General features: G+C 40.3%; 5 protein-coding genes across 5 annotated transcripts; 4 read left to right on the top strand and 1 right to left on the bottom strand.

The window, feature by feature from the left end:
• The first annotated feature begins 36 nt into the window (after window positions 1-36).
• Window positions 37-3,621, top strand: LOC140922503 (protein fem-1 homolog A-like). Its single transcript, XM_073372480.1, is given in 3 exon segments — window positions 37-2,127; window positions 2,227-2,289; window positions 2,387-3,621. Coding segments are annotated over 3 exon segments (2,949 nt in total). The 5' UTR covers window positions 37-476.
• A 5,477-nt stretch (window positions 3,622-9,098) lies between these two features.
• Window positions 9,099-10,403, top strand: LOC140922502 (uncharacterized). Its single transcript, XM_073372479.1, has one exon. The coding sequence runs from the start codon at window positions 9,099-9,101 to the stop codon at window positions 10,401-10,403; it is 1,305 nt and encodes a 434-aa protein (XP_073228580.1).
• Window positions 10,404-10,528: 125 nt separating this feature from the next.
• Window positions 10,529-12,709, top strand: LOC140922501 (protein fem-1 homolog B-like). The gene has a single exon (XM_073372478.1). The coding sequence runs from the start codon at window positions 10,529-10,531 to the stop codon at window positions 12,707-12,709; it is 2,181 nt and encodes a 726-aa protein (XP_073228579.1).
• A 1,545-nt stretch (window positions 12,710-14,254) lies between these two features.
• LOC140922499 (uncharacterized) lies at window positions 14,255-27,073 on the top strand. Its single transcript, XM_073372477.1, has 2 exons — window positions 14,255-16,898; window positions 24,514-27,073. The coding sequence occupies exons 1-2, from the start codon at window positions 14,284-14,286 to the stop codon at window positions 27,071-27,073; spliced, it is 5,175 nt and encodes a 1,724-aa protein (XP_073228578.1). The 5' UTR covers window positions 14,255-14,283.
• LOC140922752 (protein fem-1 homolog B-like) lies at window positions 19,631-24,527 on the bottom strand. The gene is made up of 2 exons (XM_073372771.1): window positions 24,438-24,527; window positions 19,631-23,682 (listed from the first exon to the last, which is right to left on the bottom strand). Exon 2 carries the CDS (start codon window positions 23,655-23,657, stop codon window positions 21,408-21,410), a length of 2,250 nt encoding a protein of 749 aa, XP_073228872.1. The 5' UTR covers window positions 23,658-23,682; window positions 24,438-24,527; the 3' UTR covers window positions 19,631-21,407.
• Window positions 27,074-27,979: the final 906 nt, after the last annotated feature.

The raw sequence follows: 27,979 nt of genomic DNA, 5'->3' as shown, positions 1-27,979 counted from the left end.
CTCGCGAGGAAACGCTTGCTATGCAGGCTAGCAATAACTCGATTGGAAACGCTTGCTACGCAGGCTAACCAAATCCCCTTTTTGATACTTTTAGACGTATTATGATTCAAGTTTACTACACAATTTGTGAACAAGAATTGAAAAATGTTAGTAATTCACTTTGTTTTACCCCATGTAAATCAATCGTTGGTCAACAAAAAAGTGGACCTCTCGGGCCTGTCGGGAGGGGGAGGGGGAGGGGGCGAGGGCACCCGTCGCACCCCCGCTCCGTAGGGGCTTGAACAGGCATGATCTGCATGATCTGTAACATGTAAAAGATGAAACATGATCTATGACATCCAAAAATTATTTCGTAGAAAACACCAGAACGAAGTTCTCAAAAGGTCGTGTGAATTATCAGGATTTACCATTCCTGACGGTCCCCAGCGAAAAACGCGTCGATTCTAAGGCAATTGTTTGAGAAGTTGCTCTTTGGTATGGCCGATGATCGTGCAGAAGAAATCTTCAAAGCCATAAAGGCTAGAAATTCCGTTTTACTTGATGAACTTTTCGAAAATATGACCAGTAGTGAAAGAGCCAACGTGTTAGGTTCCGGTCATTACGGTTCAGGTGAATTCCCATATGAAGACGCTCCGTTAGCAAAAGCCGCAGACAATGAAGATCTCGCTAGTGTTGAAGTACTATTGAAGTACAAAGCAGACATTGAAGTTCGAGAAGATCACCTAAGAGACGTTTGGTTTATAATCATTCGCACAGCGCTATTTTCGGCTGCTGTATATGGCCGAATTCATATTTTGAGGTGCTTGATCGAAAATGGGGCCGATGTAAATGGAGTTTCAGAGGATGACAAAAGCACCCCTCTTATGAATGCAGCTGGAAATAGTCAGAGAGACGTAGTCACCTTTCTGATTGAACATGGAGCTAACGTGGATCTTCAAGACGAAGATGGTTTTACAGCTCTTCACTGCGCTTGTCTTGAGCGTGCTTATATTGGCGTAGGTGAGATTCTAGGATGTTTGATTGAAAACGGAGCTGATGTTAATGCACGTACAAATGAGGACTGCACCCCTTTGATGATAGCATGTGATAATGATCATGTGTATGCCGTAAAGTTTCTCATGGAACATGGAGCTAATGTGGATCATCAGGACAGGGATGGACGAACAGCAGTTCACTACGTTGTGAACCGTAATGCATATCAGTGTTTGAGTTATCTGACAGAAAATGGAGCTGATGTGGATCATCAGGACAGGGATGGACGAACAGCAGTTCACCACGCTGTGAACAGTAATGCATATCAGTGTTTGAGGTATCTGACAGAAAATGGAGCTGATGTTAATGCAAGAACATATGATGGCCGAACCCCCTTGATGATAGCAACAGCACGGGGGCACATAAAAATAGCCATGTATCTTATTGATCATGGAGCTGAAGTGCATGATCGAACAGCAGCCCTCCACAATGCTCTACATTGTTCATGTACTGATCCCAGCTCATGTGAGATTTTGAGTTGTATGATTGAGAATGGAGGTGATTTTAAGGCAAAAACATTTGGCAACCGCACTCCTTTGATGACAGCAGCTGAAAAGGGGCAAATAAAAGTAGTTACCTATCTTATTGAACGTGGAGTTCGCAGTACTAGCATTACTACTAGCGATTATGTCAATCTTCGAGATGACAATGGTCAAACAGCCCTTCATCATGCTGTGCAATGTTTTGATCCAATCTCATGTGAGATTCTGAGTTGTTTGATTGAACATGGAGGTGATGTTAACTGTAGCACATATAAGAACCGGCACACTCCTTTGATGATAGCAGCTCAAACAGGGCAAATGAAACTGGTCACCTTTCTCATTGAACATGGAGCCAATCTGGATCGTCGAGATAAGGATGATCAAACAGCTCTCCACTATGCTGTGTGTGGTTCTGATGTCTCATGTAAGATTTTGAGTTATTTGATTGAAAATGGAGCTGAGGTTAATGCATTTGCAAGACGTGACAACTCCCCCTTGATGTTAGCCTGTAAATATGGTCACTTGAATGCAGTGAGCTCTCTCATTGAGCATGGAGCTAAAGTAAATCTTCAGGATGCAATAGGTAATACTGCCGTGCAATATGCTTTAAGCTGTTCTAATGGCTCACCTGAAGTGTTGAGTCGTTTGATGAGAGACAGAGCTGCTGTTAATAGTGCTTGTACAAGGTACAACGGCACCCCTTTGATGATAGCATGTCAATATGGTCACATGAATGCAGTGACCTTTCTCATTGAACATGGAGCTAACATGGATCTTCAAGACCAAGATGGTAACACAGCTCTTCACTATGCTGTCAATGCCGGTGCTGTTGACACTGTTAGATCTTGGAGCACTGCACTTAATACTAGTTTGTAACAAGCATGGATTAACACCACTTCTCCAAGCCAGCAACAGGAGAAATAGCGAAAAAGTGAAGTGTTTAATTCAGAGACCAGAGATAACAAAAGAGCAGAAAATTGAAGCCCTAGAGCTTCTTGGTGCTTCTATTATCACTGAATGTGATCCTGGTATTGAGAGAGGATTCGATTACATCAAGAATGGCATGGAAGAGAGGTTTGCCAATCCATCCCAACCTTTGCTAAAACAACAAATGGAACCCGTTAAAGCTTATCTGAACAGAAAAGAGTGTCAAACTCTGGAGGAACTTGCTAAGATAGAAGGTGATGTAGTTGCCATTGTAATGGAAAGTCTTTATATTAGGGGAAGAATCCTTGGAAAAGAACATGCAAAATTTCAACTTCTTTATCAAATTAGTCATGTTGCTTCTTGTTACCTCAGGAACAATGATCTGTCGACGTGTATCAGATTACGTAGGCATGCAATGAAAATAGCACAGAGCTCAAATGTATCATCCGCTCCTGATTTTCGTTTTATGACTTCCTACATGAATAATTTATTGCGGAGTTATCATCCAGAACAAAAGGATGTTCTTGATATACTTGAGCAAACAGTTTTAGAGTATCAGTTTAATTGGAAGATAAAAAGAGATTTTGTTGACTCAGATCTTATGCAAGATCTGTTTCTTCTTTCAGTGAAGCTTATCTCATTCATTTCCAAATTTAGATTTCTGGGGGAGACCAACACATCAAAAGCATTAGTGTTGCTAAGAAAACTTTGTAGGCAAGATCCTCGTGACAGATTTGGAAATACACTCTTACATTTTGTTGTTTTTTATAAAATGCGCAATGTTTCATCGTTATTTCCAGTACTTAATGCACTGAAGCTTCTTTTGGAGGCGGGGGGATGTGACGTGAATGCTGTCAACAACAGAGGAGATACACCACTTCACTTAGCTGTTACTTTAGAACCCAGCAATGAATGGGTGCACATTTTCACTAACATGTTGAAGGTTTTGTTTGATGGAGGTGCTCATCATGACTTTGTCAACAATGATGGTAAAACACCCATGGCCATCGCTCAAACTGATGAAGCTCGAATGATTCTTTCTTCAGAGAAAAGAAAACTGGAGTTAAAGTGCATTAGCGCTGGGGCTGTCAAAAAGTTTGGAATTCCTTATTCAGGGGTGGTGCCCAAAACACTGGAGAAATATATTAGCATGCATTAAATACATCGGGTTATTTACTAGATGTGATTTAATTGACATTGACATGCTTTAAAATGAGTATATAAATAACAATGGAAGGTGTGCGTGGAGAAAAGGCCCAAAAAGCCTCATATAGCCTGCTAAATTCTGTATTAACATATATTACCATAGTTTGTATTTTCTCAATAAACAATTTTAATTTTTTTAATAAGAGTCACTTAGAGCCTATTATTGTATAAACACCAATGAAATACCAGGTGAGCTTTTGTGCGAAAACTTGAGATCTTCAAATGTGAAAATATCACCGTTGCTATGGCTACATAATAAATCGCGCCTTTCACACCAAAAAAATATTAAAGTGAAATGCTTTGGTAGTTCATTGGTGTTTATATAATAAATAAAACATTACTTGGCCGCTTGGAGATACCAAATTTCTCTTCTCATGATGAAAAAATATTGCGCGAACGAGTGAAATATTTTTCAACATTCAAAGAGAAATTTCGTATCTCCGTACAGCCATATAATATCCTCTATTTATTTCACGTACTTCTTCATTATTAAATAATTTCTTATTAGTAATTTACTCAAAAGGGCAGTCAAGTCTGATCATTTTAAAAAAGAGATGTGAAAAAACAAGTACAAATTATGTGTAGCTAATTCTACAAAACTCATACATAAGAAAACAAAAAAAAAGCAGCCACAAGTGAACTGGTCAGCGTCAAGTGATGAGCAAAACATGGAAGTTCCCCCGCCCCCGCTTGAGGGCGTGTGTCCATTCGTAAACTCCCAAGGGAACCACTTTCCATATATGGAGGCGAAAGAAACAATGCATTTGTTACTGACGGCATATCGTCAAGACATCATGACGAATTTCGGTTGCGTGCGTGATTCGGGGTAGTCTGCTACACAGCCGTTTTTTAGTTCACTATGCTGTGAATTGTAGTTATTATAATTCCATTCATGCATTGACTTGTTTGATAGAAAATGGAGCTGATGTTAATGCAAGAACATATCATGACCAAACCCCTTTGATGATAGCAGACTAGATTCAGGGGCGTAGTTTTCCAAAATATCGACCGAAGTTTTCATGCTAAAGAACAATTTCACTACATTATCGTTCAAAAGTAATACTAAGTTCTCAGTGATTCTATTAGTGCGTATTACTAATTAAACATTCCTTTCGTACGTTGCAAGCACAAATTTTAAGACAGATAATAAATGTATTCTGAGTATTTTCTGTCTTCTTTAGCAGGCCCGTAGCCAGGATTTTTTATGGGGAGGTGTGATCCGACGAGGAGACGGACCGAACTTGGCCTGAAGGGGGGGGGGGGGGGGGGGGTTAGGGGGAGAGGGGGGTAGGCTGGCTGAGACTGCATTTCAAGCGTTTTGAAAAACCGGTTATTTCTCGAACTTTTAATCTTCAAAGGCAATGTTTTTCAAATAGAGTCCTTTACTTTACAATTTTTTAGAATGGCAATGTGGGATGTCACTATTTCGAAAAGAAAAAAATATATAGAAAGAAAGTTGTAAATCCGTATTATTTGCTAGATTTGTATCATGATCTTTCAATAGGGTGCCAAGCTCAAGTTTCCTTGGGTGTTTCTTAGAAGAGATCAATCAAAGACTTTTTTCAGATCAATGTATGTTAGATAGTGGAAGTGTATAATAGCCAGTGAAGAGAGCCTTTCTCGTGCCGTGAATACTACTTTTTGGCCACAAAAAACAGCGGATATTTTAAGCTATCCTCAAAGACAAAGGACTAAACAAAAAAAGGAAGAATGCATACCTTTATCTCCTTCAAGAAAAAAGGATCCGAGATCCACCCCTTGTTATTTGCAGGAGCCCAATAGTAGCTCCTGTAATTGGCTGTTAAGTAGCCAATTGGACAACGAAAATTTCAGATCCTTGATAAAGCCTGATAAATGCGTAAGGTCAACATTAAGCCAGTCAGAGGTACGGTTGTACTGCTCTCACCACAAAAGCTAGCAAATGTCACAATAACCTCAAAGAGAGAAATAGTATCATCGCGCTTCAGTCCTAAGACTTGCATTATTCTAATTTACATAAAAGGGGTTGGAGTTGATTGATGCAAGCGACACTGTTGACCCGGCGACTGGCAGTGCAATTTTTTTATACGACAGTGTAGGGTAGTTTCAATAGGAGTTCCAATATCCTGCAAGCAACGCGAAACAGCTGGTCCACCCGGCTGGTCCAGCATGTTAAAACTATACCAGGGAATGCTTAGTCTGCTACACAGCCGTTTTTAGTCTCGTCACGCAACGCTGTGTAGCAGACTAGGGAATGCTGTGTTCAGACTTGAACGGTTTACTGAGGTAGGGGAGTTTACTTACCTAGGTAAACATTTTTCGTGTGTAAACGCTAACTGATACTTTGGTAAATGCCGCAAAAGACAAAAGAAATTTGACCAAGGTAAAAGTTGTAATTACCCTGTGATCAGGCATGGTTACAGTTGGTAACCAAGGTCAAGATGACAGATATATCCGCTTGTGGCGGTATGTCACATCCCGCGGTGAGCAGATCGTGCGATTGTCACGTTTTCGGCCAAGCATTTCTATCATGGCAGATAACAGAGAAGTCAGAGAACGATTGGAACGCCTTGACATCCTGAAATTTTCTTTCCACCAATCTTCCACGAAATCTCCTTGCAAAAGGCTCTCAAACCAGAACTGATTTGGTGGCCATGCCCACGCACCTAGCCTGTTCCAGGCGTTCAGATACTTTTCATCGCTTTCTTTACTTTGCACCGCTCTCCACTGTCTGAACGCTTATTAGAAAAGGCTACCACGCACCCGGCACGCACCCCGGGCCACGCACGTCTAGCTCGTCTGGTATTTTTTAAAGCAATTTGGAGTAAAACCATCCGATTTCGCCTCGACCTCTTGAGGTGTTGTAACATCAACATCTTACGAAAACTTGACAATGGCCACGAAAGCCACCACTTAACTTCTTGAAGCGAGCATGGTTTTAGAATTTCCCGCCAGTTCGATTTCATGACGTAGATAATACAGATAGCGGGAGTGTTGACAGATCAACTTGAGTTATTTGAGCTAGTGTAAACCTGGGACGAATGTACCAAGGTTATGTAACTTGACGTTAGTAAATTTTTACCTTGCTAAAAGCTCAAATGTAATTCAGATCCGGCTCGCAGGAAACTAAGCAAACAAACCCTAACAGTTATATTTACATGATTAAGACACTTTTGAAAAAAAGGATCGAAAGGAAAAACTAACACCTTGTAGCCTGATGGAGCAAAGATAAGAAACCACAGGTAGCCACTGAACAGTAAAAGACCACATGACCTCCCAGTAAAAGAAAAGCGGCAAGAAAACATTTGCTCAATCCGCACTACGAATATTTACTCCTTAAAGGACAAATTTTGTAGAAGTAAGCGACGTATTATTAATAAAGGGGTATGCCTACACACCCATACCAAATCCTAGCCTGCGTAGCAAGCGTTTCCTCGCGAGTTCGTCGAGAAAGTTGCGGGAACGAGAGCAAAAACAAAGGAATGACGGGGGAGGTGGAGCTTTTCTTTTTTTGCCCCCGCTCTAACTTTCGCGCCATAACTTAGCCTGCGTAGCAAGCGTTTCCAATCGAGTTATTGCGCGAAAGTTGGAGCGGAAGCAAAAAAAAAAAATTGAAGGGGGAGGGGCAGGGGAGAAGAGGAAACGCTTGCCCGCAAACCCCACAATTCTGGAAAACGCCCCTTGATATTTCACGGTTCGGTTCATTTGTAAATTGACAGCTCGTCAAAATAGAAACATAACGAACTGATTACCCCTGGATTACCAGATTTGTAAAATTACTTTTTTCTCTAATAGAACACGTTGCAGGCGATTGCAAGAACTGTAATAAAAAAGATTTACGATAAAAGAAAGTTAAATCCATGAGCGATTGCTGCAGAATTTCTTGTTTTTTATTGTCTGGCTTTATCTCGTCTGAAACCTTGTCAACACGTCAAAAATGATTTGTCCGGAACAATTCACTCCGCCGGGTATAAGTTTTGCAGAGCGGCTGCTCTTCAGCCTGTGTCGAAACGTTCTCTACAATAGATGCCGCTAAATTTCCAACAAACGAAAAGAATCTTTTCATTTCAAAAAGCTGACAAATCGCTTGTCCATGGCGGCTTCAGCTAGTGTCGAGTACCGACGTTCTTATTTATGTTGATGTTACCTCCAACAAACAGTCCATTTTTTCCAGTCAGATCCGCACGCCGTCATTCTCAATAAATTGGCCTTCCCTAGTCTCCACTGCTCGATCTCCAATTATACTTTGAAGACTCTGATCTCATAAACCTTCGCGCAAACACGATTCCAATAAATGTCAGTCCAAAGCATTTGTAATCTGCGACCACAAATCAGATGACCAGATCTGTGACGCACGAAAACAAAGCATACCTGGCTTGATTGATGTTGTAATCAACACTACCCGCACAGTTCGTGGGCGAGCGCAGTTTTTCAAAATCTTGGGGTTTGCGGGTAAGCGGTTCCTTCTTTCCCCTCCCCTTCCCCCGTCATTAATTTTTTTTTTTTGCTCTTGTCCAAGCTTTCTAGACGAACCTCGCGAGGAAACGCTTGCTACGCAGGCTAGCAATAACTCGATTGGAAACGCTTGCTACGCAGGCTAACCAAATCCCCTTTTTGATACTTTTAGACGTATTATGATTCAAGTTTACTACACAATTTGTGAACAAGAATTGAAAAATGTTAGTAATTCACTTTGTTTTACCCCCGGGGGGGGCACTTGGGTATTTTTTGGGTGGGTATGTGCCGCCCGGGACTCCAAATTGGCATCCCGTTCTAGAAAAAATTTCCCCTAAAATTGATACCCCATTCTAAAAATGGGCCAATTTTTTATACCCCGTTCTAGTATTCGCCCTAAAACTGATACCCCGTTCTAGAAATGGGCCAATTTTTTATACTCCGTTCTAGGGTGCAACAAGAGTACAACAGTTTGCTTGTTAACGCATTGAACCGTATTTTAAAAAGAAATCTGTCCTTGAATACTTTCAAATGGCTGCTTACAAAAGTGGAGCTTTAGTGCGTTCGAAATTTTATACCCCGTTCTAGAAAACGCCTCTGAAATGGATACCCCGTTCTAAATCAGGAGCTTCAAAATCACGATCCCTTTGGGCGGCACATACCCGTATAGGTAATGTATGGGAGTACCCCCCCCCCCCCCGGGGTTTTACCCCATGTAAATCAATCGTTGGTCAACAAAAAAGTGGACCTCTCGGGCATGTCGGGAGGGGGAGGGGGAGGGGGCGAGGGCACCCGTCGCACCCCCGCTCCGTAGGGGCTTGAACAGGCATGATCTGCATGATCTGTAACATGTAAAAGATGAAACATGATCTATGATATCCAAAAATTATTTCGTAGAAAACACCAGAACGAAGTTCTCAAAAGGTCGTGTGAATTATCAGGATTTACCATTCCTGACGGTCCCCAGCGAAAAACGCGTCGATTCTAAGGCAATTGTTTGAGAAGTTGCTCTTTGGTATGGCCGATGATCGTGCAGAAGAAATCTTCAAAGCCATAAAGGCTAGAAATTCCGTTTTACTTGATGAACTTTTCGAAAATATGACCAGTAGTGAAAGAGCCAACGTGTTAGGTTCCGGTCATTACGGCTCAGGTGAATTCCCATATGAAGACGCTCCGTTAGCAAAAGCCGTAGTCAATGGAAATCTTGCTAGTGTTAAAGTACTTTTGAAGTACAAAGCAGACATTGAGGTTCGAGAAGATCACCTAAGAGACGTTTGGTTCATAATCATTCGCACAGCTCTCTTTCAGGCTGCTGCATATGGCCGTATTCATATTATGAGGTGCTTGATCGAAAATGGGGCCGATGTCAATGGAGTTTCAGAGGATGACAAAAGCACCCCTCTTATGAAAGCAGCTGGAAATAGTCAGAGAGACGTAGTCACCTTTCTGATTGAACATGGAGCTAACGTGGATCTTCGAGATGAAGATGGCTGTACAGCTCTTCACTACGCTTGTTTTGACAGTGCTTATATTGACGTAGGTGAGATTCTAGGATGTTTGATTGAAAACGGCGCTGATGTTAATGCACGTACAGATAACGACTACACTCCTTTGATGATAGCATCTAATAATGATCATGTGTATGCCGTGAAGTTCCTCATGGAACATGGAGCCAATGTCGATCATCAAGACAAGGATGGACAAACAGCAGTTCACCATGCTGTGAATTATAATTCTACTGATGCCTTGAGTTGTTTGATAGAAAATGGAGCTGATGTTAATGCAAGAACATTTGATGACCGAACGCCTTTGATGATAGCAGCAACAGAGGATCACATAAAACCAGATATAGCCATGTATCTTATTGATCATGGAGCTGTACATTATTCCTGTTCTGATCCCAGCTCATGGGAGATTTTCAGTCGTATGATGCAGATGATTGAGAATGGAGGTGACGTTAATGCAAAAACATTTGGCAACCGCTCTCCTTTGATGGTAGCAGCTGAAAAGGGGGAAATGATAGCAGTTACCAAGCTCATTGAATGTGGAGCTAATGTGGATCTTCGAGACGAAGATGGTTTTACAGCTCTTCACTGCGCTTGTTTTGACCGTTCTTTTGGTAGTGACGTAGTTGAGATCCTAGAATGTTTGATTAAAAATGGCGCTGATGTTAATGTACGTACAGATAACGACTGCACCCCTTTGATGATAGCTTGTGATAATGATCATAATGATGCCGTGATGTTTCTCATGAAATATGGAGCTAATGCGGATCATCGGGACAGGGTGGACAAACAGCAGTTCACCACGCTGTCAGTGTGAATGATGCATATATATATGACAGTTTGAGTTATCTGATAGAAAATGGAGCTGATGTTAATGCAAGAACATATGATGACCGAACTCCTTTGATGATAGCAACAGCACAGGGGCACATAAAAGAAGCCATGTATCTTATTGATCATGGAGCTGATGTGTATGATCGAACGGCAGCCCTTCATGATGTTGTACATTGTTCGTGTTCTGATCCCAGCTCATGTGAGATTTTGAGTTGTATGATTGAGCATGGCGGTGATGTTCATGCACAAACATTTGGCAACCGCACTCCTTTGATGATAGCAGCTGAAAAGGGGCAAATAAAAGTAGTTACCAATCTCATTAAACATCATGCTTCTGTCAATATTAAAGATGACAATGGTCAAACAGCCCTTCACCATGCTATACAATGTTTTGATCCAAATATCTCATGTGAGATTCTGAGTTGCTTGATTGAACATGGAGGTGATGTTAATTGTAGAGCATATGACAACTGGCAAACTCCTTTGATGATAGCAGCTAAAAGGGGGCAAATGAAAGTAGTCACATTTCTCACTGAACATGGAGCCGATCTGGATCTTCGTGATGAGGATGATCAAACAGCTCTCCACTATGCTGTGTGTGGTTCTGATGTCTCATGTGAGATTTTGAGTTATTTGATTGAAAATGGAGCAGAGGTTAATGCACTTACAAGACTTGATAACAGCACCCCGTTGATGTTAGCATGTGAATATGGTCACATGAGTGCAGTGAGCTCTCTCATTGAGCATGGAGCTAAAGTAAATCTTCAAGATGCAATGGGTAATACTGCCGTGTACTATGCTTTAAGTTATTCTAATGCCCCACCTGAAGTGTTGAGTCGTTTGATGAGAGACAGACCTGCTGTTAATAATGCTTGTAGAGGGGACAACTGCACCCCTTTGATGATAGCATGTCGATGTGGTCTCATGAATGCAGTGACCTTTCTCATTGAACATGGAGCTAACATGGACCTTCAAGACGAAGATGGTAACACATCTCTTCACTATGCTGTCAGTGCTGGTGCTGTTGACACTTTGTTAGATCTTGGAGCATTGCACTTAATACCAGTTTGTAACAAGCATGGATTAACACCACTTCTCCAAGCCAGCAAGAGGAGAAATAGCGAAAAAGTGAAGTGTTTAATTCAGCGACCAGAGATAACAAAAGAGCAGAAAATTGAAGCCCTAGAGCTTCTTGGTGCTTCTATCATCACTAAATGTGATCCTGGTATTGAGAGAGGATTTGAGTACATCAAGAATGGCATGGAAGAGAGGTTTGCCAATCCATCTCAACCTTTGTTAAAACAGCAAATGGAACCTTTCAAAGCTTATCGGAACAGAAAAGAGTGTCAAACTCTGGACGAACTTGCTCAGATAGAAGGAGATGTAGGTGCCATTGTAATGGAAAGTCTTTATATTAGGGAAAGAATCCTTGGAAAAGAAAATGGAGAACTTCAACTTCTTTATCAAATTAGTCGTGTTACTTCTCGTTACCTCGAGAACAATGATCTGTCGACGTGTATCAGATTACGTAGACTTGCGATGGAAATAGCACAGAGCTCAAATGTATCATCCGCTTCTGATTTTCGTTTTATGACTTCCTACATGAAAAATGATTTATTGCCTTGGAATGGTCATCCAGAACAAAAGGATCTTCTTGATATACTTGATCAAACAGTTTTAGAGTATCAGTTTAATTGGAAGATAAAAGGAGATTTTGTTGATTCAGGTCTTATGGAAGATCTGTTTCTTCTTTCAAAGAAGCTTATCTCATTTATTTCCAAATTTAGATTTCTGGGGGAGACCAACACATCAAAAGCATTAGTCTTGCTAAGAAAACTTTGTAGGCAAGATCCTCGTGACGAACTTGGAAATACACTCTTACATGAAATTGTTTTTTATGAAATGCGCCATTTTTGGTCATCATTTCCAGTACTTGATGCACTGAAGCTTCTTTTGGAGGCGGGAGGATGTGACGTGAATGCTGTCAACAACAAAGGAAATACACCACTTCACTTAGCTGTTACTTTAGAACCCAGCAATGAATGGGTGCACATTTTCACTAACATGTTGAAGGTTTTGTTCGATGGAGGTGCCCATCATGATTTTGTCAACAATGATGGTAAAACACCCATGGCCATCGCTCAAACTGATGAAGCTCGAATGATTCTTTCTTCAGAGAAAAGAAAACTGGAGTTAAAGTGCATCAGCGCTAGGGCTGTCAAAAAGTTTGGAATTCCTTATTCAGTGGTGGTGCCCAAAACACTGGAGAAATATATTAGCATGCATTAAAAACATTGGGTTATTTACTAGATATGGTTTAATTGACATGCTTTAAAATGAGTATATAAATAACAATGGAAGGTGTGCGTGGAGAAAAGGCCCAAAAAGCCTCGGCATGATAGCCTGCTAAATTCTATATTAACATAATTATATTACCATAGTTTGTATTTTCTCAAAAAACAATTTTAATTTTTTTAATAAGAGTCACTTAGAGCCTATTATTATTTAAACACCAATGAAATACCAGGTGAGCTTTTGTGCCAAAACTTGAGATCTTCATGTGTGAAAATATCACGGAGACCTTTAGCATCAGGTAAACCGCAAACCTCAAACCGCAAACCGCAGTTACGCGTTTGCAGTTTCGCGTTGCCGAGATTTCAAACTTTAGCAAGGCGTTCAGTTCGATTTGTTCAGTTCAGTTCAGTTCAGTTCAGTTCACTTTTATTTAGCCAAAATACAATACAATACAAGAATACATATAGGAATTGTAAGGTTGCAAGGGAGCCCAGAAGAAACCAGAAGGCTTTATGAAGCCTGAGCTCCCCAGTCTAAAAGAAATAAGCAAAATAAAATGATATTCGCGGAGTGATACGCGGGTACGTTAAAAAAAGGAACCAGACAGAGACTGAGTTAAGTTATGAATTTAGTAACAAGATAGAAAAAAAAATTTAACTCTGGATTGGAACAGAATACTTTCCATTGTTCGTACGGCAGAAAGGAATATAAAATTGACTTGAACTACGCGTTCATTGTTTATGGCCGCCATGTTGTTTTCATCAAGTCGAAGTGCATCACTTTAATCGCCCAAAAATTATCAATAATTCATTGATTCGAGATCAAAAATCCAACAAACACATCGCAAACGGATACAAAAAGCTAGTTCATACCTTTAAACGCGAGGCTGTACGATTTTTTGTGGCAAAAAACCTTGCCGTAAATCACTTACCGCTGGAAGCCCTTCCTGCGGTTCAAACGTGAACTGCAAACTGCAAACGTGACCGCAAGGACGTGGTCACGTGACATTTTGCGGTTTGCGGTTTGCCGTTTCCCACGAAAAACCTGATGCTAAAGGTCCCTATTAGCGTTAAAGAACCGTTAAGTAGCAACTTAAGAATACCTTTCTGCCATCCCCGCTGTTGTTCCCCTGTAAATATACCTGGCCTGATAGACGAGCGGTTTTCATTTGAGTGTCGAAAAGTAATTGGTTTTGCACTTTCTACACGATGCGATTGGCTTAAAAGATTCGCGCCACTTTTTCATCCAATCAGAAGTAAAACCAAAGCCAATTGTGACGCGCTCGCATGCATTTTCCCGCGCTTTGCGTCAGCCACATGTAAATACTTCGAGTTTTGATTGGTTCAATGTATTGTCTGTGTCCTATGTGATTGGCCAGAGTAATTACTTTGGTTTTGGTTTTACGACACTCAAACGAAAACCACTCTGATTTATCATCTGCATGGCTAACAACGAATGCGGCCTTGAAGTCCTGGGACTGTTTTGCTACGTTCTGTGTTGCATACATGACAAACCATCCGTAGGTCCTCTGTCATTTTTTTGAAGGAGTTGCTCTTTGAGTCCTCGGTATGGCCGTCGACCGAGCAGAAGAAATCTTTGAAGCCATCACGACTAGAAATTCTGTTTTACTGGATGACGTGCTCAAAAAAATGACCAGTACTGAAAGAGCCAACGTGTTAACTTCGGATCAGTATGGCTCTGGTGAAGTCCTCGATGAAGACAGCGAAGAGGATGAAGACGGAACAGAGTCTCTGTTAGTAACTGCTGTGCGCAATGGAGATCTTGATAGCGTTAAAATACTTTTGAAGTACAAGGCAGACGTTGAAGTTCGAGAAAAGTACCTAAGAGACAATTGGTCTTCAATTACACGCGCGTCACTGTTTTGGGCTGCTGATTTTGGCTATATTGATATTTTAAGGTGCTTGATTGAAAATGGAGTCGATATAAATTCATTTTCAGCAGATAATTGTAACTGCACCCCTCTCATGAAAGCAGTCGAAAATGGTGACAAAGATATAGTGACCTTTCTCATTGATCATGGAGCAAACGTGGCCATAAAAGATAAATGCGGTTATACAGCTCTTCACAGAGCATGTATTATTTATCATGACTGCTCACCCGAGGTTTTAAGTTGTTTGATTGAAAATGGAGCCGATGTTAATCTAAGCACAGATAACAACCGCACCCCTCTCATGACAGCTTGTGAGTATGGTCATGTAAATACCGTGACCATTCTCATTGACCATGGAGCTAATGTGAATCTTCAAGACCGGGATGGACTAACAGCTGTTCACTATGCTGTACGTGGATCTCAAGCATGTGAGATTTTGAGTTGTTTGATGGAAATTGGTGCTGATGTTGATGCAAAAACATTTGACGACTGCACTCCTCTGATGATAGCAGCTGAAATAGGGGACACAAAAGCAGCCACCTTTCTCATTGAACATGGAGCTAATGTAGATCTTCCAGATAAAACAGGTGCTACAGCTCTTTACTATGCTCTCAAATGTCCTGGTAACTTGTGTGAAGTAATGAGTTTTTTGATTGAAAACGGAGCTGACATCAATGCATGTACAAGTTACAACTGCTGCACTCCTTTGATGATGGCATGTGTAAAGACTGTGAATGATCAACAGATCATGAATGCACTGACCTTTCTCATTGAACATGGAGGTATAGTGAATCTTCAAGACAAAGATGGAAATACAGCTCTTCATTATGTGGTACAAGAAAAGTCAGGTTTCCATGAACCATATGAAGTTTTAGATTATCTTATTCAAAATGGAGCTGATATTAATGCACAATCATATGACGGTCGTACACCTCTGATGAAGGCAATTGAATTGTCTGAAGTAGACATAGCAAGCTTTCTTATTAAACAAGGTGCTAACTTGGATCTTCAGGACAAAAATGGTGACACAGCTTTTCATTATGCTGTGCGTAGTGATTTTCCTGAGATTACTGACAGTATTTTGACTCTGGGAGCATCCTGTATGTGCAACAAGTGGGGACTAACCCCTCTTCTTCTAGCCAGTAGTACTGGAAAAAGTGAGGTGGTGGAGGATTTCATCAAGAGACCAGAGATAACAAAAGAGCAAAGAATTGAAGCCCTAGAGCTGTTAGGTGCATCTGTTATTACTAGAAGTGGTGACTTTTATCTTGAGATGGGATTCAAGTACATCAAACGTGGCATGGAAGAGCGGTTTGCCAATCCTTCTCAACCTTTGGTAAAACCATCAATGGAACCTGTGGAAGCTTATCAGAAGAGAAAAGAGAGTCAAACACTAGAGGAACTTGCTCTGATCGAGGATGATTTTGATGCCCTATTGATGGAAAGTCTTAATATAAGAGAAAGAATCCTTGGAAAGGAAAATCCAGAACTGCTTTATCAAATTAGAGATGTTGCCTCTTTTTACCTCATGAACGATGACCTGTCCACATGTATCAGATTACGTAGACATGCAATGAAAGTAGCACAGAGCTCAAATGAATCATCTGCATGTGATTTGCGTTTCATAAGTGACAAATTGTTCGAAAGGAATCGTCATCCACAACAAAAGGAAGTTATTGAATTACTTGAGCAAACAGTTCTTGAGTATAAGAAACAAAACACTGGAAAGATAAAAAGGGATACTTTTGATCTTGAGGATCTGTTTCTTTGTTCAAAAAATCTGATCTCAATAATTTCCATGAATGGATTTTGTGGGGAGAGCAACACATCACATGCATCAATTTTGCTGCAAGAACTTTGTAGACAAGATCCTCGAGACAGATTTGGAAATACTTTCTTACATTTTGTTGTTAGGCATCACATACATGATAATTCATTTCCATTACTTGATGTATTAAAGCTTCTTTTGAATGTGGGATTTGACGTAAATGCTGTCAATGACAAAGGAGATACACCACTTCACTTAGCCGTCACTTTAAAAGCCAAGCAGAACAAGTTTTGTCTTTTGACTGGTGTTATGGAGACCTTGTTTAATGGAGGTGCTCATCATGATTTTGTCAACAATAATGGTAAAACACCCATGGACATGGCTAAAACTGATGTAGCTCGCATGATTCTTTCTGAGAAAAGAAAACTGGAGTTAAAGTGTATCAGTGCCAGAACTGTTAAAAAGTTTGGAATTCCTTATTTGGGGGTGGTACCCAAAACATTGGAGAAATACATTAGCATGCATTAAAGTGCATAATTTACTTTGAAATAATTTTTGAAATTGACATTGATATGCTGTAATGTGGGTATTGAAAATAATTCAGCCAAGGTTCTTTAAAGTGGTCTGTTTCAAGATAGAGAGAAGGGGCCATTGTAGAGAGGTAGCCACTATGGGGGGTAGCCTAGGATGTAATATGATGCCATTCAGGAAAGATGGGTAAAACATTTTAAATATATTGTTTTTTAAAAAATACTTATAATAGCATATCAGTTTAAAAGATTATCAGAATATGCCCATAAAGTGGAAACCAAAATATTGCTCAGGACAAAAATGTTAACAAAACAAAGAGAATAATATTTCAAGACTGCAAAAAATTTCCCACTTTGTTGCTTTCAAGGAAATGGCAGTTGCAGAATGGTTATTTTAGTAGTTGGGATGGAATTTAGTGGTTTTTGCCATCATGGAGAAGTGACGAACAACTTTCTCCAGTTCCTTGGCACTTCTTTAAATTGAGGTTCCACTGAGGCTTGAAAAAAGTAACCAACTGTATCAAAAAGAGGCTTTTACTCCCCTTCTTCTAGAGGGGTCTGGGAGCGTGCGCCCCTTGAAAATTTTGAAATTTCAATGCCCTGAATTGTGATTTCCAGCTTTCTAGGCACTAAATGGAGTACAAAAGATAATGTATTTTCAATCAGTTTGGACAAGTAATGCACATCAAGTGCCAATTTTTTTTTTAAATTTTTTGAATCTGAAGCAAAAAGTCTCTCTAGGTCCCACAAATTGAATTTTAATTATATAAGTTTTGACAGAATCTCTCCTTAATTTAATACTTTATTTTCGGCTTCCAATTTAGGGGAAAAACAAAGCCACCTTCTCTGACCAAAGTAGCCGATGTGTTTTGTAGGTTGTTGGTGCCTATCTACCATACCTAAAAAGATGGCGACTGGTACATTTACCCACAGTTCTTGGCGCATGAAAACCATAAAATTGCTCATAAAACACACAGTCTAAAAGTTTTATAAACTTCAAACCTAGGATAGGCAATGTTGCTATTAAAGGGACAAATTTTTTGCCCCCCCCCTAACTTTATGTGTAATTGGCCGTGTTAGGTTCAAAAAGATTGTGCAGGAATATTATACACAAATTGCCCTTTGTTGAATTATTTGATACTGATTGCTAAAGTATACTTATGGGGTTGTAGAAGAAATCAGACTCTTCCAGGTGGTAACTATGAAGCGGAAAAGTCCATATGTGTTAAAACAAATAAAATAGACAATGGACAGCTGACGGGAATGATTGACCTGGATGATTGAAGGATTTTTTTGGGTTTGAAATTTTCCAATTCCGGGACTTTTATTTGGCAAGTATTTTTTGGGGTGGTTTGATTTTTTTGGGTATGAAAAACAATCTGAAGATTCGTGGTATTTTTCCCCCCATTCGATCATCCCTATCACTTGACAGATTCCCTCCCCCCTTCCCCCGGGCTACAGAAAATTTATGGGATCGTGATTGATTTAATTTTTTTAAAAAAAGAGATAACGCTTATTTTTAAATAAAAGTTAACTTATCTTCTTTTGATGTTGTTTTCCTTATATTTTATTCACGTTTAAGCTGATCTTGACGATTTACCATCTCCATAGGTTCCACTTGTGGTAAATCATCGAGATCAGCTAAAATGGGGCCACCTGTGGAGGAACTGGCCATTTTTCGTTCCACTCGATAAAATGTGTCACATAAGCCAACATAGCCTGTGAGCAAGCTCTCCGGAGTGTTCTGGTGGCGGGGTGGAAAAAGGAAGGAGAGCTTGCAACTACGTCTCTGGAATTTGAATATCTGCATCGAAAAAGTCCATGCGAAATGCTGATTGGCAGAGATGACATTAATAGTGACATCATTACCCTTGGCAGGTGTTTCTCAATGTTTGTTTGCATTCACGCTCATTTCCACTTCGTCCTGATTGGCAGAAATCTGACAGCTAAGTCAGTGGGGAGCCATAGGGGAGTTAGAGGGGGAATTCAAATTCCAGAGTCGTAGTTGCAAGCTCTCGTTCCTTGTCCCACCCCGGAGAACTTGCTTACAGGCTAAAGCCTACGTAGAGTCACCTTGGTCACATTTTTCCAGAAAAAAGTGTTCTTGGAGGATTTTTACTCACATACTATTTGAGGAGTTACAGATTCCTTTTCCTCCTTCCTCAATAATTTGGCAACACCATGGGACAAATTAAACTTGACAATTTTTTTTGGTGTGCGTGATTGGTATCAGCTACCCCCTATTACAAACCCTGGATCCGCCTGTATAGCTACATCCCAGGAAATGCATTTAATTACAATTTTTCCCAGAGGAGGACTCCCCAAATGGGAGGGACGGAACACAAATAATTAGGCTTAAACTTAGTGTTCTGGACCCAGCTGCTCGAAGGCGGATTAGCGCTAACCCGGAGTTAAATTTTAATGCAGGTTTCGTTTTCTTTTGTTCAAAAACATTTCCTGGGATAATTTTCTCAGTTATTTTAGAGCATTCAATCAACATATATGCAAAAAGAATCAAACTGAATGTTTTTTTAAGCTTTCATATCTGAATTCAAATTTCGCACTAACCCTGGGTTATCTTAACCCAGCTTTGAACAACCCGGCCCTGGGTTTTAGTAGATACCTGTTCTAATTACAAAACAAAATCATGTATTATTAATACTTTTATTGCAGCAGGAAATAATATGTTCATTGAAATGATTAATATAAATCTCTGCAATAAAAACATTAATTGTTATGAAATCAAAGTTAACTTATACTTTTACTTTTCAGCTAGTTATTCACGTAGTACAAAAACGCTATGATGGAGAGCAAGAAATGCCCTGGGAGCAACTCCAGGCTTTTTTGCACATATGCCTATATATGCCTTGAAAGCATGGAATATGTTCTCTTGCCTTTTCCAGACTGAAAGCGTGGAAAATTTTCGCTTGGCATTTTTAGGCTTTTCTAGGTTCCTGCAAAACCAAGAGAGCCTAGACACTCCTGTGTTTCCTGGGATTTTTCCTGGATTTTCTGCATGTGCAGAAAAAAAGGCTGGAAATCCTGGAATGTTATCCCAGAATTCTGCAGAATCCCAGGCTCCTTTAGCAGTAGAGAGAACAAAGAAATGAAATTACCGTTTCAAATGATGTGGGCTCTTTTTTTTTCCTTTCGCAGTAAATCTCTTGCTCTTCTGCATAGAGGGCACCGGTTAATTTTTCCAGCGGGGGGTATACTCTCTTATATAAGCTGTATACACTCGAACCTCTTGGTATGGACGGCTCTCCAATACAGACAGTTTCCTCTGCACCGACAAAATTCTCATACATCTCCCTCCAAAAAACCCTCTATAATACGGACCCTCTCTAAATTATACGGACAAAGGACACAAATCTCGGCCCTTGGGAGCAAATTCATACAAACTTAACCTCTTTATTATGGACACTCTGGGGACCAGGTGTCAATAATTTGCGGCATGTACCATTAACCATTATTTTGTTCACCCAGACGATCAAACTCGACCTACTTATGTAATGAGCTGCTGATGTTTTTAACTAGTTTGTGTTTCATTTCAGTTATTAAGCAATTCTACACATTCCTACCTACAATTTTTGCTTATAACACCTTACTATGACCCCTGTACCATTAACATCTTATTATGTCACCAGTTTTGATGCACAGCTATGCTTTTCACAGATCATCTGCGGAGAGAAAGAGATGTTTGCCTGTTTAGAACCATATCCAAGCAGGCAACATTAAATATAGGACAGAAAAACACGTAAAAAATTATGTGAGGTAGCCTACGAAAAAAGCCGACATTTCACAACAACACTACTGGTTTCCCCAAGAAATGATGCCTGAGAAACAAGCACTGAAATTGGTCCAAAAACATTTTTATTGCACTACCCATCTGTATCCTTTTTTTTGCAAAAATTTTCAACCCAATATGAAGTCTAAATAAATGAAAAGGAAAATAAAGAACAACAACATAAGAAAAGAAGAGCAAAAGCTGCAGTGAGGACAGAAAATACCGAAACTTTGTCTTTTATTAAGTGGGCATGCGCAAAACTTTAAACGCGGGACAGTGCTGGCCAGCGGTCTCCTTCACTAATCGTATTTGGGGCGGTCTCGGGGTTTAGCAGGGCCTTAGTGATTTTACAGTGCTTTCGCAGGAGTCAATCATTTTGCTCTCGTTGCTTTTGCATGCAGTAGTTATAGTTGTTTTTTGCCCCCAACCCTCCCTCCTCTTTGGACTGTTTTGGTAAGTATCTGCGCCTCTCTCCACTGAGGTTCTCAGTGTGACAGTGCCTGGTGGGTGCCGCTCTCAGGGTTGTCATGGTTACCCTCTAAGATCGCTTGCAGCCCTCTACCGCTTCCTCAGGTACCTTCCCCACACCCATCTATTGTTGATGGGTTTAAAAGCTGTAAATTAGCATGCACAGAGTAGTGCTTGACTTTCTAGAAACTTTTGGATAGGTTTGGTTCTATACAGTTCTAGAGCAACAGTTATTCTGTTGAAAGGACTCAACTGGAATGCATGTTAATGTATTTCTCCAGTGTTTTGGGTACCACCCCCAAATAAGGAGTTCCAAACTTTCTCACTGCTCTGGCACTGATACATCGTAATTCTAGGTTTCTACTCTCTGAAAGAATTATGCAAGCTTCATCAGTTTTAGCCATGTCCATGGGTGTTTTACTGTCATTGTTGACAAAATCATGATGAGCACCTCCATCAATTAAAACTTGCAGGATTTCAGCCACAAGACAAATTTTACCACTTCTGGGTTTAAACTTGGCAGCTATGTGAAGGGGAGTGTTTCCTTTTTTGTTCTTGGCATTTACATTGAAGCCTGCACTGAGAAGAAGTTTCAATGCATCCAAACAGGAATATACTTCATTATCCATGTGGCATTCAATGACCTTATGTAAGAGCCTGTTTCCCGATCTATCTTGAGGATCTTTCCTAAAAAGTTGTTTTAGCATTGTTGACAGATTAGACCTCTTGCTCTCCCCATGAAATTCAACTTTGGAAATAAACAACACCACTTTCGCTGATATATCAAAAAGCCTTGACAGTGAATTTGGCTTCTTCACCTTATGCTGTGTTTCATACTCGAGAAGTATTAACTCAAACAATTCAATGAGATGATTCTTTACTTTTGGTAGACCACTTCTCTTGAACTCTTCATGTAATAGTCTACTCATGTTGTCTAACTGAAAATCAGCAGATTGCTTGGAGCTCTGTGCTATTTTCACAGCATGTCTGTACAATGCTAGGCATGTCGAGAAATTTCTGTTCACATGGAAATAACATCCAGCAGCAGCAGTAACATAGCGTAATGACTCACTTTCATTTCCAATAATTCTTTCTCTGATAACAATACTTTCTATGACCATAGTATCCAAATCACCTTCCATCTGAGCAAATTCCTCAAGACTTTGACACTCTTTTCTGTTCTGATAAGCTTTGACAGCCTGTTCTGTTGATTGCTTCAACAAAGGTTCGGTGAGATTAGAAAACCTTTCTTCCATGCCACGCTTGATGTACTTCAATCCTTTCTCAAAGCTTCTTTCAAAACCTGCAGCATGCAGAATAACCAAAGAGGCACCTAGAAGCTCTAGGGCATTGATTCTTTGTTCTTTTGTTATCTCTGGTCTTTTGATTAAATGCTCCACTACTGCGACGTTTCCTCTGTCGCTGACTAGAAGAAGAGGTGTCAATCCCTGGTTGTTACAAATGTGAGAGACTCCGCCGGTCACAAGATGGTCAATTATATCACAAAAATTCATAACACCGACAGCATGGTGAAGAGCTGTATTACCATTTTTGTCTTGGAGATCAATGTTAGCTCCATGCTCAATGAGATAGGTAACTACCTGTATGAGTTGATTATGAATTGCCTTCATCAGAGGAGTACAGCCACTATTTGAAAAAGCATCAAAATTGGCCCCATTTTCAATCAAACAACTCAAAACCTCACATGACACATCAGAGCCATCTACAGCATAGTGAAGAGCTGTTTCACCTTCTTTGTCTTGAAGATTCACATTAGCTCCTTGTTTAATGAGAAAGGTCATTGCGTCCAATTGACCATATCTACTTGCTATCATCAGAGGGGTACGGCCGTTTTGGGGGCTCTTGTTATTGTAACAACCATTTACATCAGCTCCACGTTCAATCAAGCAACTACAAACTTCAAGTCGGTCATGATGATAGTAATACATGGCGTGGTGAAGAGCTGTACAACCACGATCATCTTTAAGATCCACCTTAGCTCCATGATCAACAAGATAGGTTGCGACATTAATGTGCCCCATTTTAATTGCTATCATAAGAGGGGTGCAGTGATCATCTGAACATGCATTAATATCAGCTCCATTTTCGACCAAGTACCTCAAAATATCAAGGTGACCGTATGCAGCCGCTAAAAACAATGGAGCGCAACATGTGTAGGTAAACCAGTTAGAACCATCAAGATAAATGTTATTGTCGTAGATACCGGACAAGTCTCTTCTGAGTCTCTGGCATTTTCCTCCAACTTCAATATCCACTTTGTACTTCAGAAGCACGTTAACAATGTCAAGACTCCCTCTCTCAACAGCATATACCAACGGAGGATTCCCCAAATCTCCGTATTGATTGGCAGCTAACACGGAAGATCTCTCACTACCGTTCATTTTTTTAAGATCTTGATCAAGAGAAACCGCAGTTTTAGCGTCGATGTGGAAAGAGACTAGGCGTAGATTTTCTTCGTTGGTAGCAGAGTTGGCCATCTTGCACCAAACTAGGTGGTGAAACCTACGTCATGTAAGATAACATGGAATCACCCTCTAAAAACTGTGGGAGAGGTGGGTGGGGTAAAAGGGTAGGTAAAACGCAATGCTGTCCATACTCATAGCAGATTTTTTTTTACAAAACTTAATCATCTGCAGTGAAACTGTAAATACTGAAACTGATAAAATTCAGTAATGTCCTTCAATGAGGCCCTGCCAGGGTAAATTCCGCCAAGCGACATGGCCCAAAAAGTAGCGACAGCGCAAAATAAAATCGCAACAAGAGACAGCCTACCTCCCCAGCAGCCACATTGCGACAGTGACGGCAAAGCCGACAATAAGCAACAAGCATTTATAAACACCGACACGAGACGTTTTAAAATTCAGACGGGCGACATGGGACCGCCCCCCCGCCCGCCCCCCCCCCCCCCCCCCGGCAGGGCCTCTTCAATGGCAAAATGCATGAGCGACATCAGAGTGACTATATTTAGCAGTGTTTGTATGACTTTTCCAATCTTTGTTATTGAAATGATAAATGCAAGTCACAGAAGCATGACCTTTTAAAATTAATATAAAAGTGACAAATACGTAAATGTTAATTTTATAATTGGTTTGTCTGAATTTCAGGTCAATAGATAGAAAATGTGTGCAGTACTATTAAAAATTCCATAGGTCAATCATGCTGGAAGGACTTTTCAAAGCACACTTTAATTCAACAAAACCAAGATCAGAGTTCAACACAGTTAACATTGCATATTCTAAGCGCTCATGACAACTTACTTTTCCAACAAGCTCGTCAGATAGTGAATGGATGATGCGAGTTCTGAATTCCAAAGCAATATGACCTAACGTTCAGGTGGGATCAAGTTTCCGTTCCCCAGGGCAGCGGTTGCAGCGTTGGGTACATTGTACGTCATGTAGATTCATGTACTAGATCGAAGAAACGTGAACAAAATCAGGGTTGCGGGTATGTGTGTTTCGCTATGGAACAGTTACATTACGAAGAAGGAACATATCACGATCAGTGTCAAGTGTTTGAAGCTTCTAAGTCTGGAGATGCTGTTTTACTCGGTAAAAGTCTCAGGAAATTGAAATGTAATGAAAGAGCTTACGCTTTAGAAGAAAGGACTTGTCGTGAAGGTGTACACCTTAACCTCAGGCATGGCGTGGACTTGGGATGCGCGAGTTTGAAAGCCTACGAAGGTGAATCCACCCCACTTTTAGTCGCTGCTGGAAATGGAAATCTTGATTGTGTGAAAATTTTGCTGCAATACGAAGCGGATATCGAAGGTCAAGGCCGTTTTTTTCTCTTCAAGAGCGTTTATCCAGACGTGTCTACAACCCCAATGATTGCAGCAGCGGGAAATGGACATGTTCATGTTTTGAGGTGTCTAGTTGAAAATGGAGGCGATGTTAATGGTACTTCAGATGACGGATTCACTGCTTTGATGATAGCAAGTTATTTTGGTCAGCTGGATGCAGTAAACTTTCTTATCAAACATGGAGCTGGCGTTCATTATAAAGACAACCTTGGCTACAGTGCTCTTCATCATGCAGTTGCTCATGATCTGGGATCATCTGAATTGCTGAGCTGTTTAATCAAAAATGGGGCGAATGTCAATGCACAAGCAAATGACAACCGCACTCCATTGATGATTGCTAGTGAAAATAACCACTTAAATGCAGTCATCTTTCTTACCGATCACGGGGCTAATATTGATCTTCAAGATAGGGAAGGTTACTCAAGCCTTCACTACGCAGCTGGTAACATTTCAGATTTATGTGATGTTTTGGACTTTTTAATCACAAATGGTGCTGATGTTAATGCATTCACCAATGACAAATTCACTCCTTTGATAATTGCAAGTAATTGCAACAATTTGGACGTAGTAAACAGCCTTATTAAACATGGCGCAAACATTCATCTTGTAGACAGATATGGTCGAACAGCTTTGCATTATTCCATCACAGTGGTAGACCATGACTCAGTTACTGTTTTGAGGAGTTTGATTAAAAATGGAGCTGATGTCAATGCTCTGACAAATGACAAATGCAGTCCTCTTATGATGTCAAGTTTAAGTGGTTCTGTGAATGTGGTAACTATCCTTGTTGAGAATGGGGCCAATATGGATATACAGAATCAAAATGGAGATACAGCACTTCATTATGCTGTATGTGCTACAAGAAACTCATCTGAAGTTGTTCACAAACTTTTAACTCTTGGAGCGTCGCATTTAAGAAACCAAAAAGGGCTGACTCCCCTTCTTTTCGCCAGCTACATCCTTAAGCATTCTTTGGTAGAGGAATTAATCCAAAGACCAGAGATAACAAAAGAGCAGAGAATTGATGCCCTGGAGCTTCTTGGTGCCTCTCTCACCATTTGGCAACGTGCTAGTGAAGGATCTGTCAATGAGTACATAAAGCGTGGAATGGAGGAACGCTTTGCAGATTCCTCTAATCCTTTGTTAAAACAACCAATGGAACCTGTTGAGGCTTATCAGAGTAGAAAGGAGTGCCAGACTCTTGAACAGCTTGCTCAGATAGAGGGTGACAGAAATGCTATGGTCATAGACAGCCTTCTAATTTTAGAGAGATTCTTTGGAGCAAATGAAATAGAACTGCTTCCTCAAATAAGATGGAGTGCTACGGAGAAGTGGTATATCGATTCTTACATACGTATAGGATTGTATCAACATGCCATAAGAGTAGCACATTGCTACAATCAATCAGCAATTTCAGATTTATATGAAGCAATGTGTTTGCTTTACGCTAACATGGAGGATTGTGACCTTCAAAGAGGAAAGTTTTTACTTGAATTGCTTGATCAAACTGTTCTTGAGTACAAGTACCAACGAAAGCTGGGAGAACAATTTGGCGTTAAGCTAGGTAAGGACGAGTGTAAAATACTTTTTGGCTCTACAGTGAAACTTGTGCATATGATCTCCACACACAAATACTGGAAGGAGAGCAAGACTTCATGTGTATCAGAACTGCTTAGAAAACTTCGTTATCAAAATCCCAGAGATCAGTGTGGAAACACATTGTTACACCGCATTCCATGTCTTGATGCAGCAAAGCTTCTTTTGAGTGCTGGTTTTAATGTAAATGCCATGAACAATGATGGAGATACTCCACTCCACAAGGTTGTGAAACTCCTGCCTCTAAGCGGTGAAAAGATCCAGTTTTTGACTGACATGTTGCACGTTTTGTTCAATGGAGGTGCTCATTATGATTTTGTCAACAATGATGGTAAAACACCCATGGACGTGGCTAAAACTGATGAAGCTTGCATGATTCTTTCAGAGAGAAGAAACCCGGAGTTAAAGTGTATCAGTGCCAGAGTTGTCAAAAAGTTTAGAATTCCTTATTTGGGGGTGGTACCTAAAACACTGGAGAAATATATAAGCATGCACTAGTAATGAGATAAGCTGTACAGACAGACAGAACTTTTTAAATGTATTTTTTACAAAATGCTGAGCCTTTTTTAAATGATATTCAAGTCACTTAAGGAAAAGTAAAATAAGCAACAAAAATGTGTAACTTTTTTTAGGCATAACTGCAAAACAAGGTAATTTTACCATTTGTGAATCAAACCCATCTTGCAACAAATCAGGTCGTCACAGGTTGCAAAATGTTGTTTCAGAAAGAATTGGCGAAGAGAATAGTTTTACTGTTAAAAAAAAAATCTGTCAGTACATGTTGAGCATTTTATACCTGGCCCCAAGCCAAACTTGTTTTGCAGCAATGAGGTAACTCCCATGTAAAGCATGTCTCCTGTATAAATTTCCAATCAGAAGTCAGTATTCATGCATTTTTCAACAACCTGATTTGTTGCTAGACAGACTTGAATGAGAGTGAATGGTGAAATGTGCAACATCGCTTTTTAACTCATTTCACATGAGCAATGTTGCTAGACAAGTTGCACGTTTTCGTTGTTCATTTTACTGTATATATCTTTTGTTTTTGCTTCTTCACCCAGTTACAGAGTGCTGCGGTAATACTGTGATAGACTGGCATTCTGTTCAGTACTCCCAGGTGCTGTACTCCTGCAGGGGGTTACTCCAGATTTCAAGTGACAGGGATGACCAAATGGGACCAAAAATCAAAACCTAAAAAAATCCCTGGACCAAAAATTAACCCCCCAAAAATCCCATGCCAAATTTCAAGGCCTTAAAAATCTCCAGAAAGGAAAACTATTTTGCTTGGACTTTAATCGCGAAACTACAGCTGTAGGCGACCGGGATATGCGGGCACTACAAAAAATCTTCAGATTATCCTGAATAGCCAAAAAATCCTTCTTAAATCAATGCAAGCCAAAAAAT

This window comes from Porites lutea, chromosome 13, assembly GCF_958299795.1.
Source record: "Porites lutea chromosome 13, jaPorLute2.1, whole genome shotgun sequence".
Classification (NCBI taxonomy): Eukaryota; Metazoa; Cnidaria; class Anthozoa; order Scleractinia; family Poritidae; genus Porites; species Porites lutea.
Note: the sequence above shows the minus strand (reverse complement) of the source record. Positions and strands in the feature narration are given on the sequence as shown.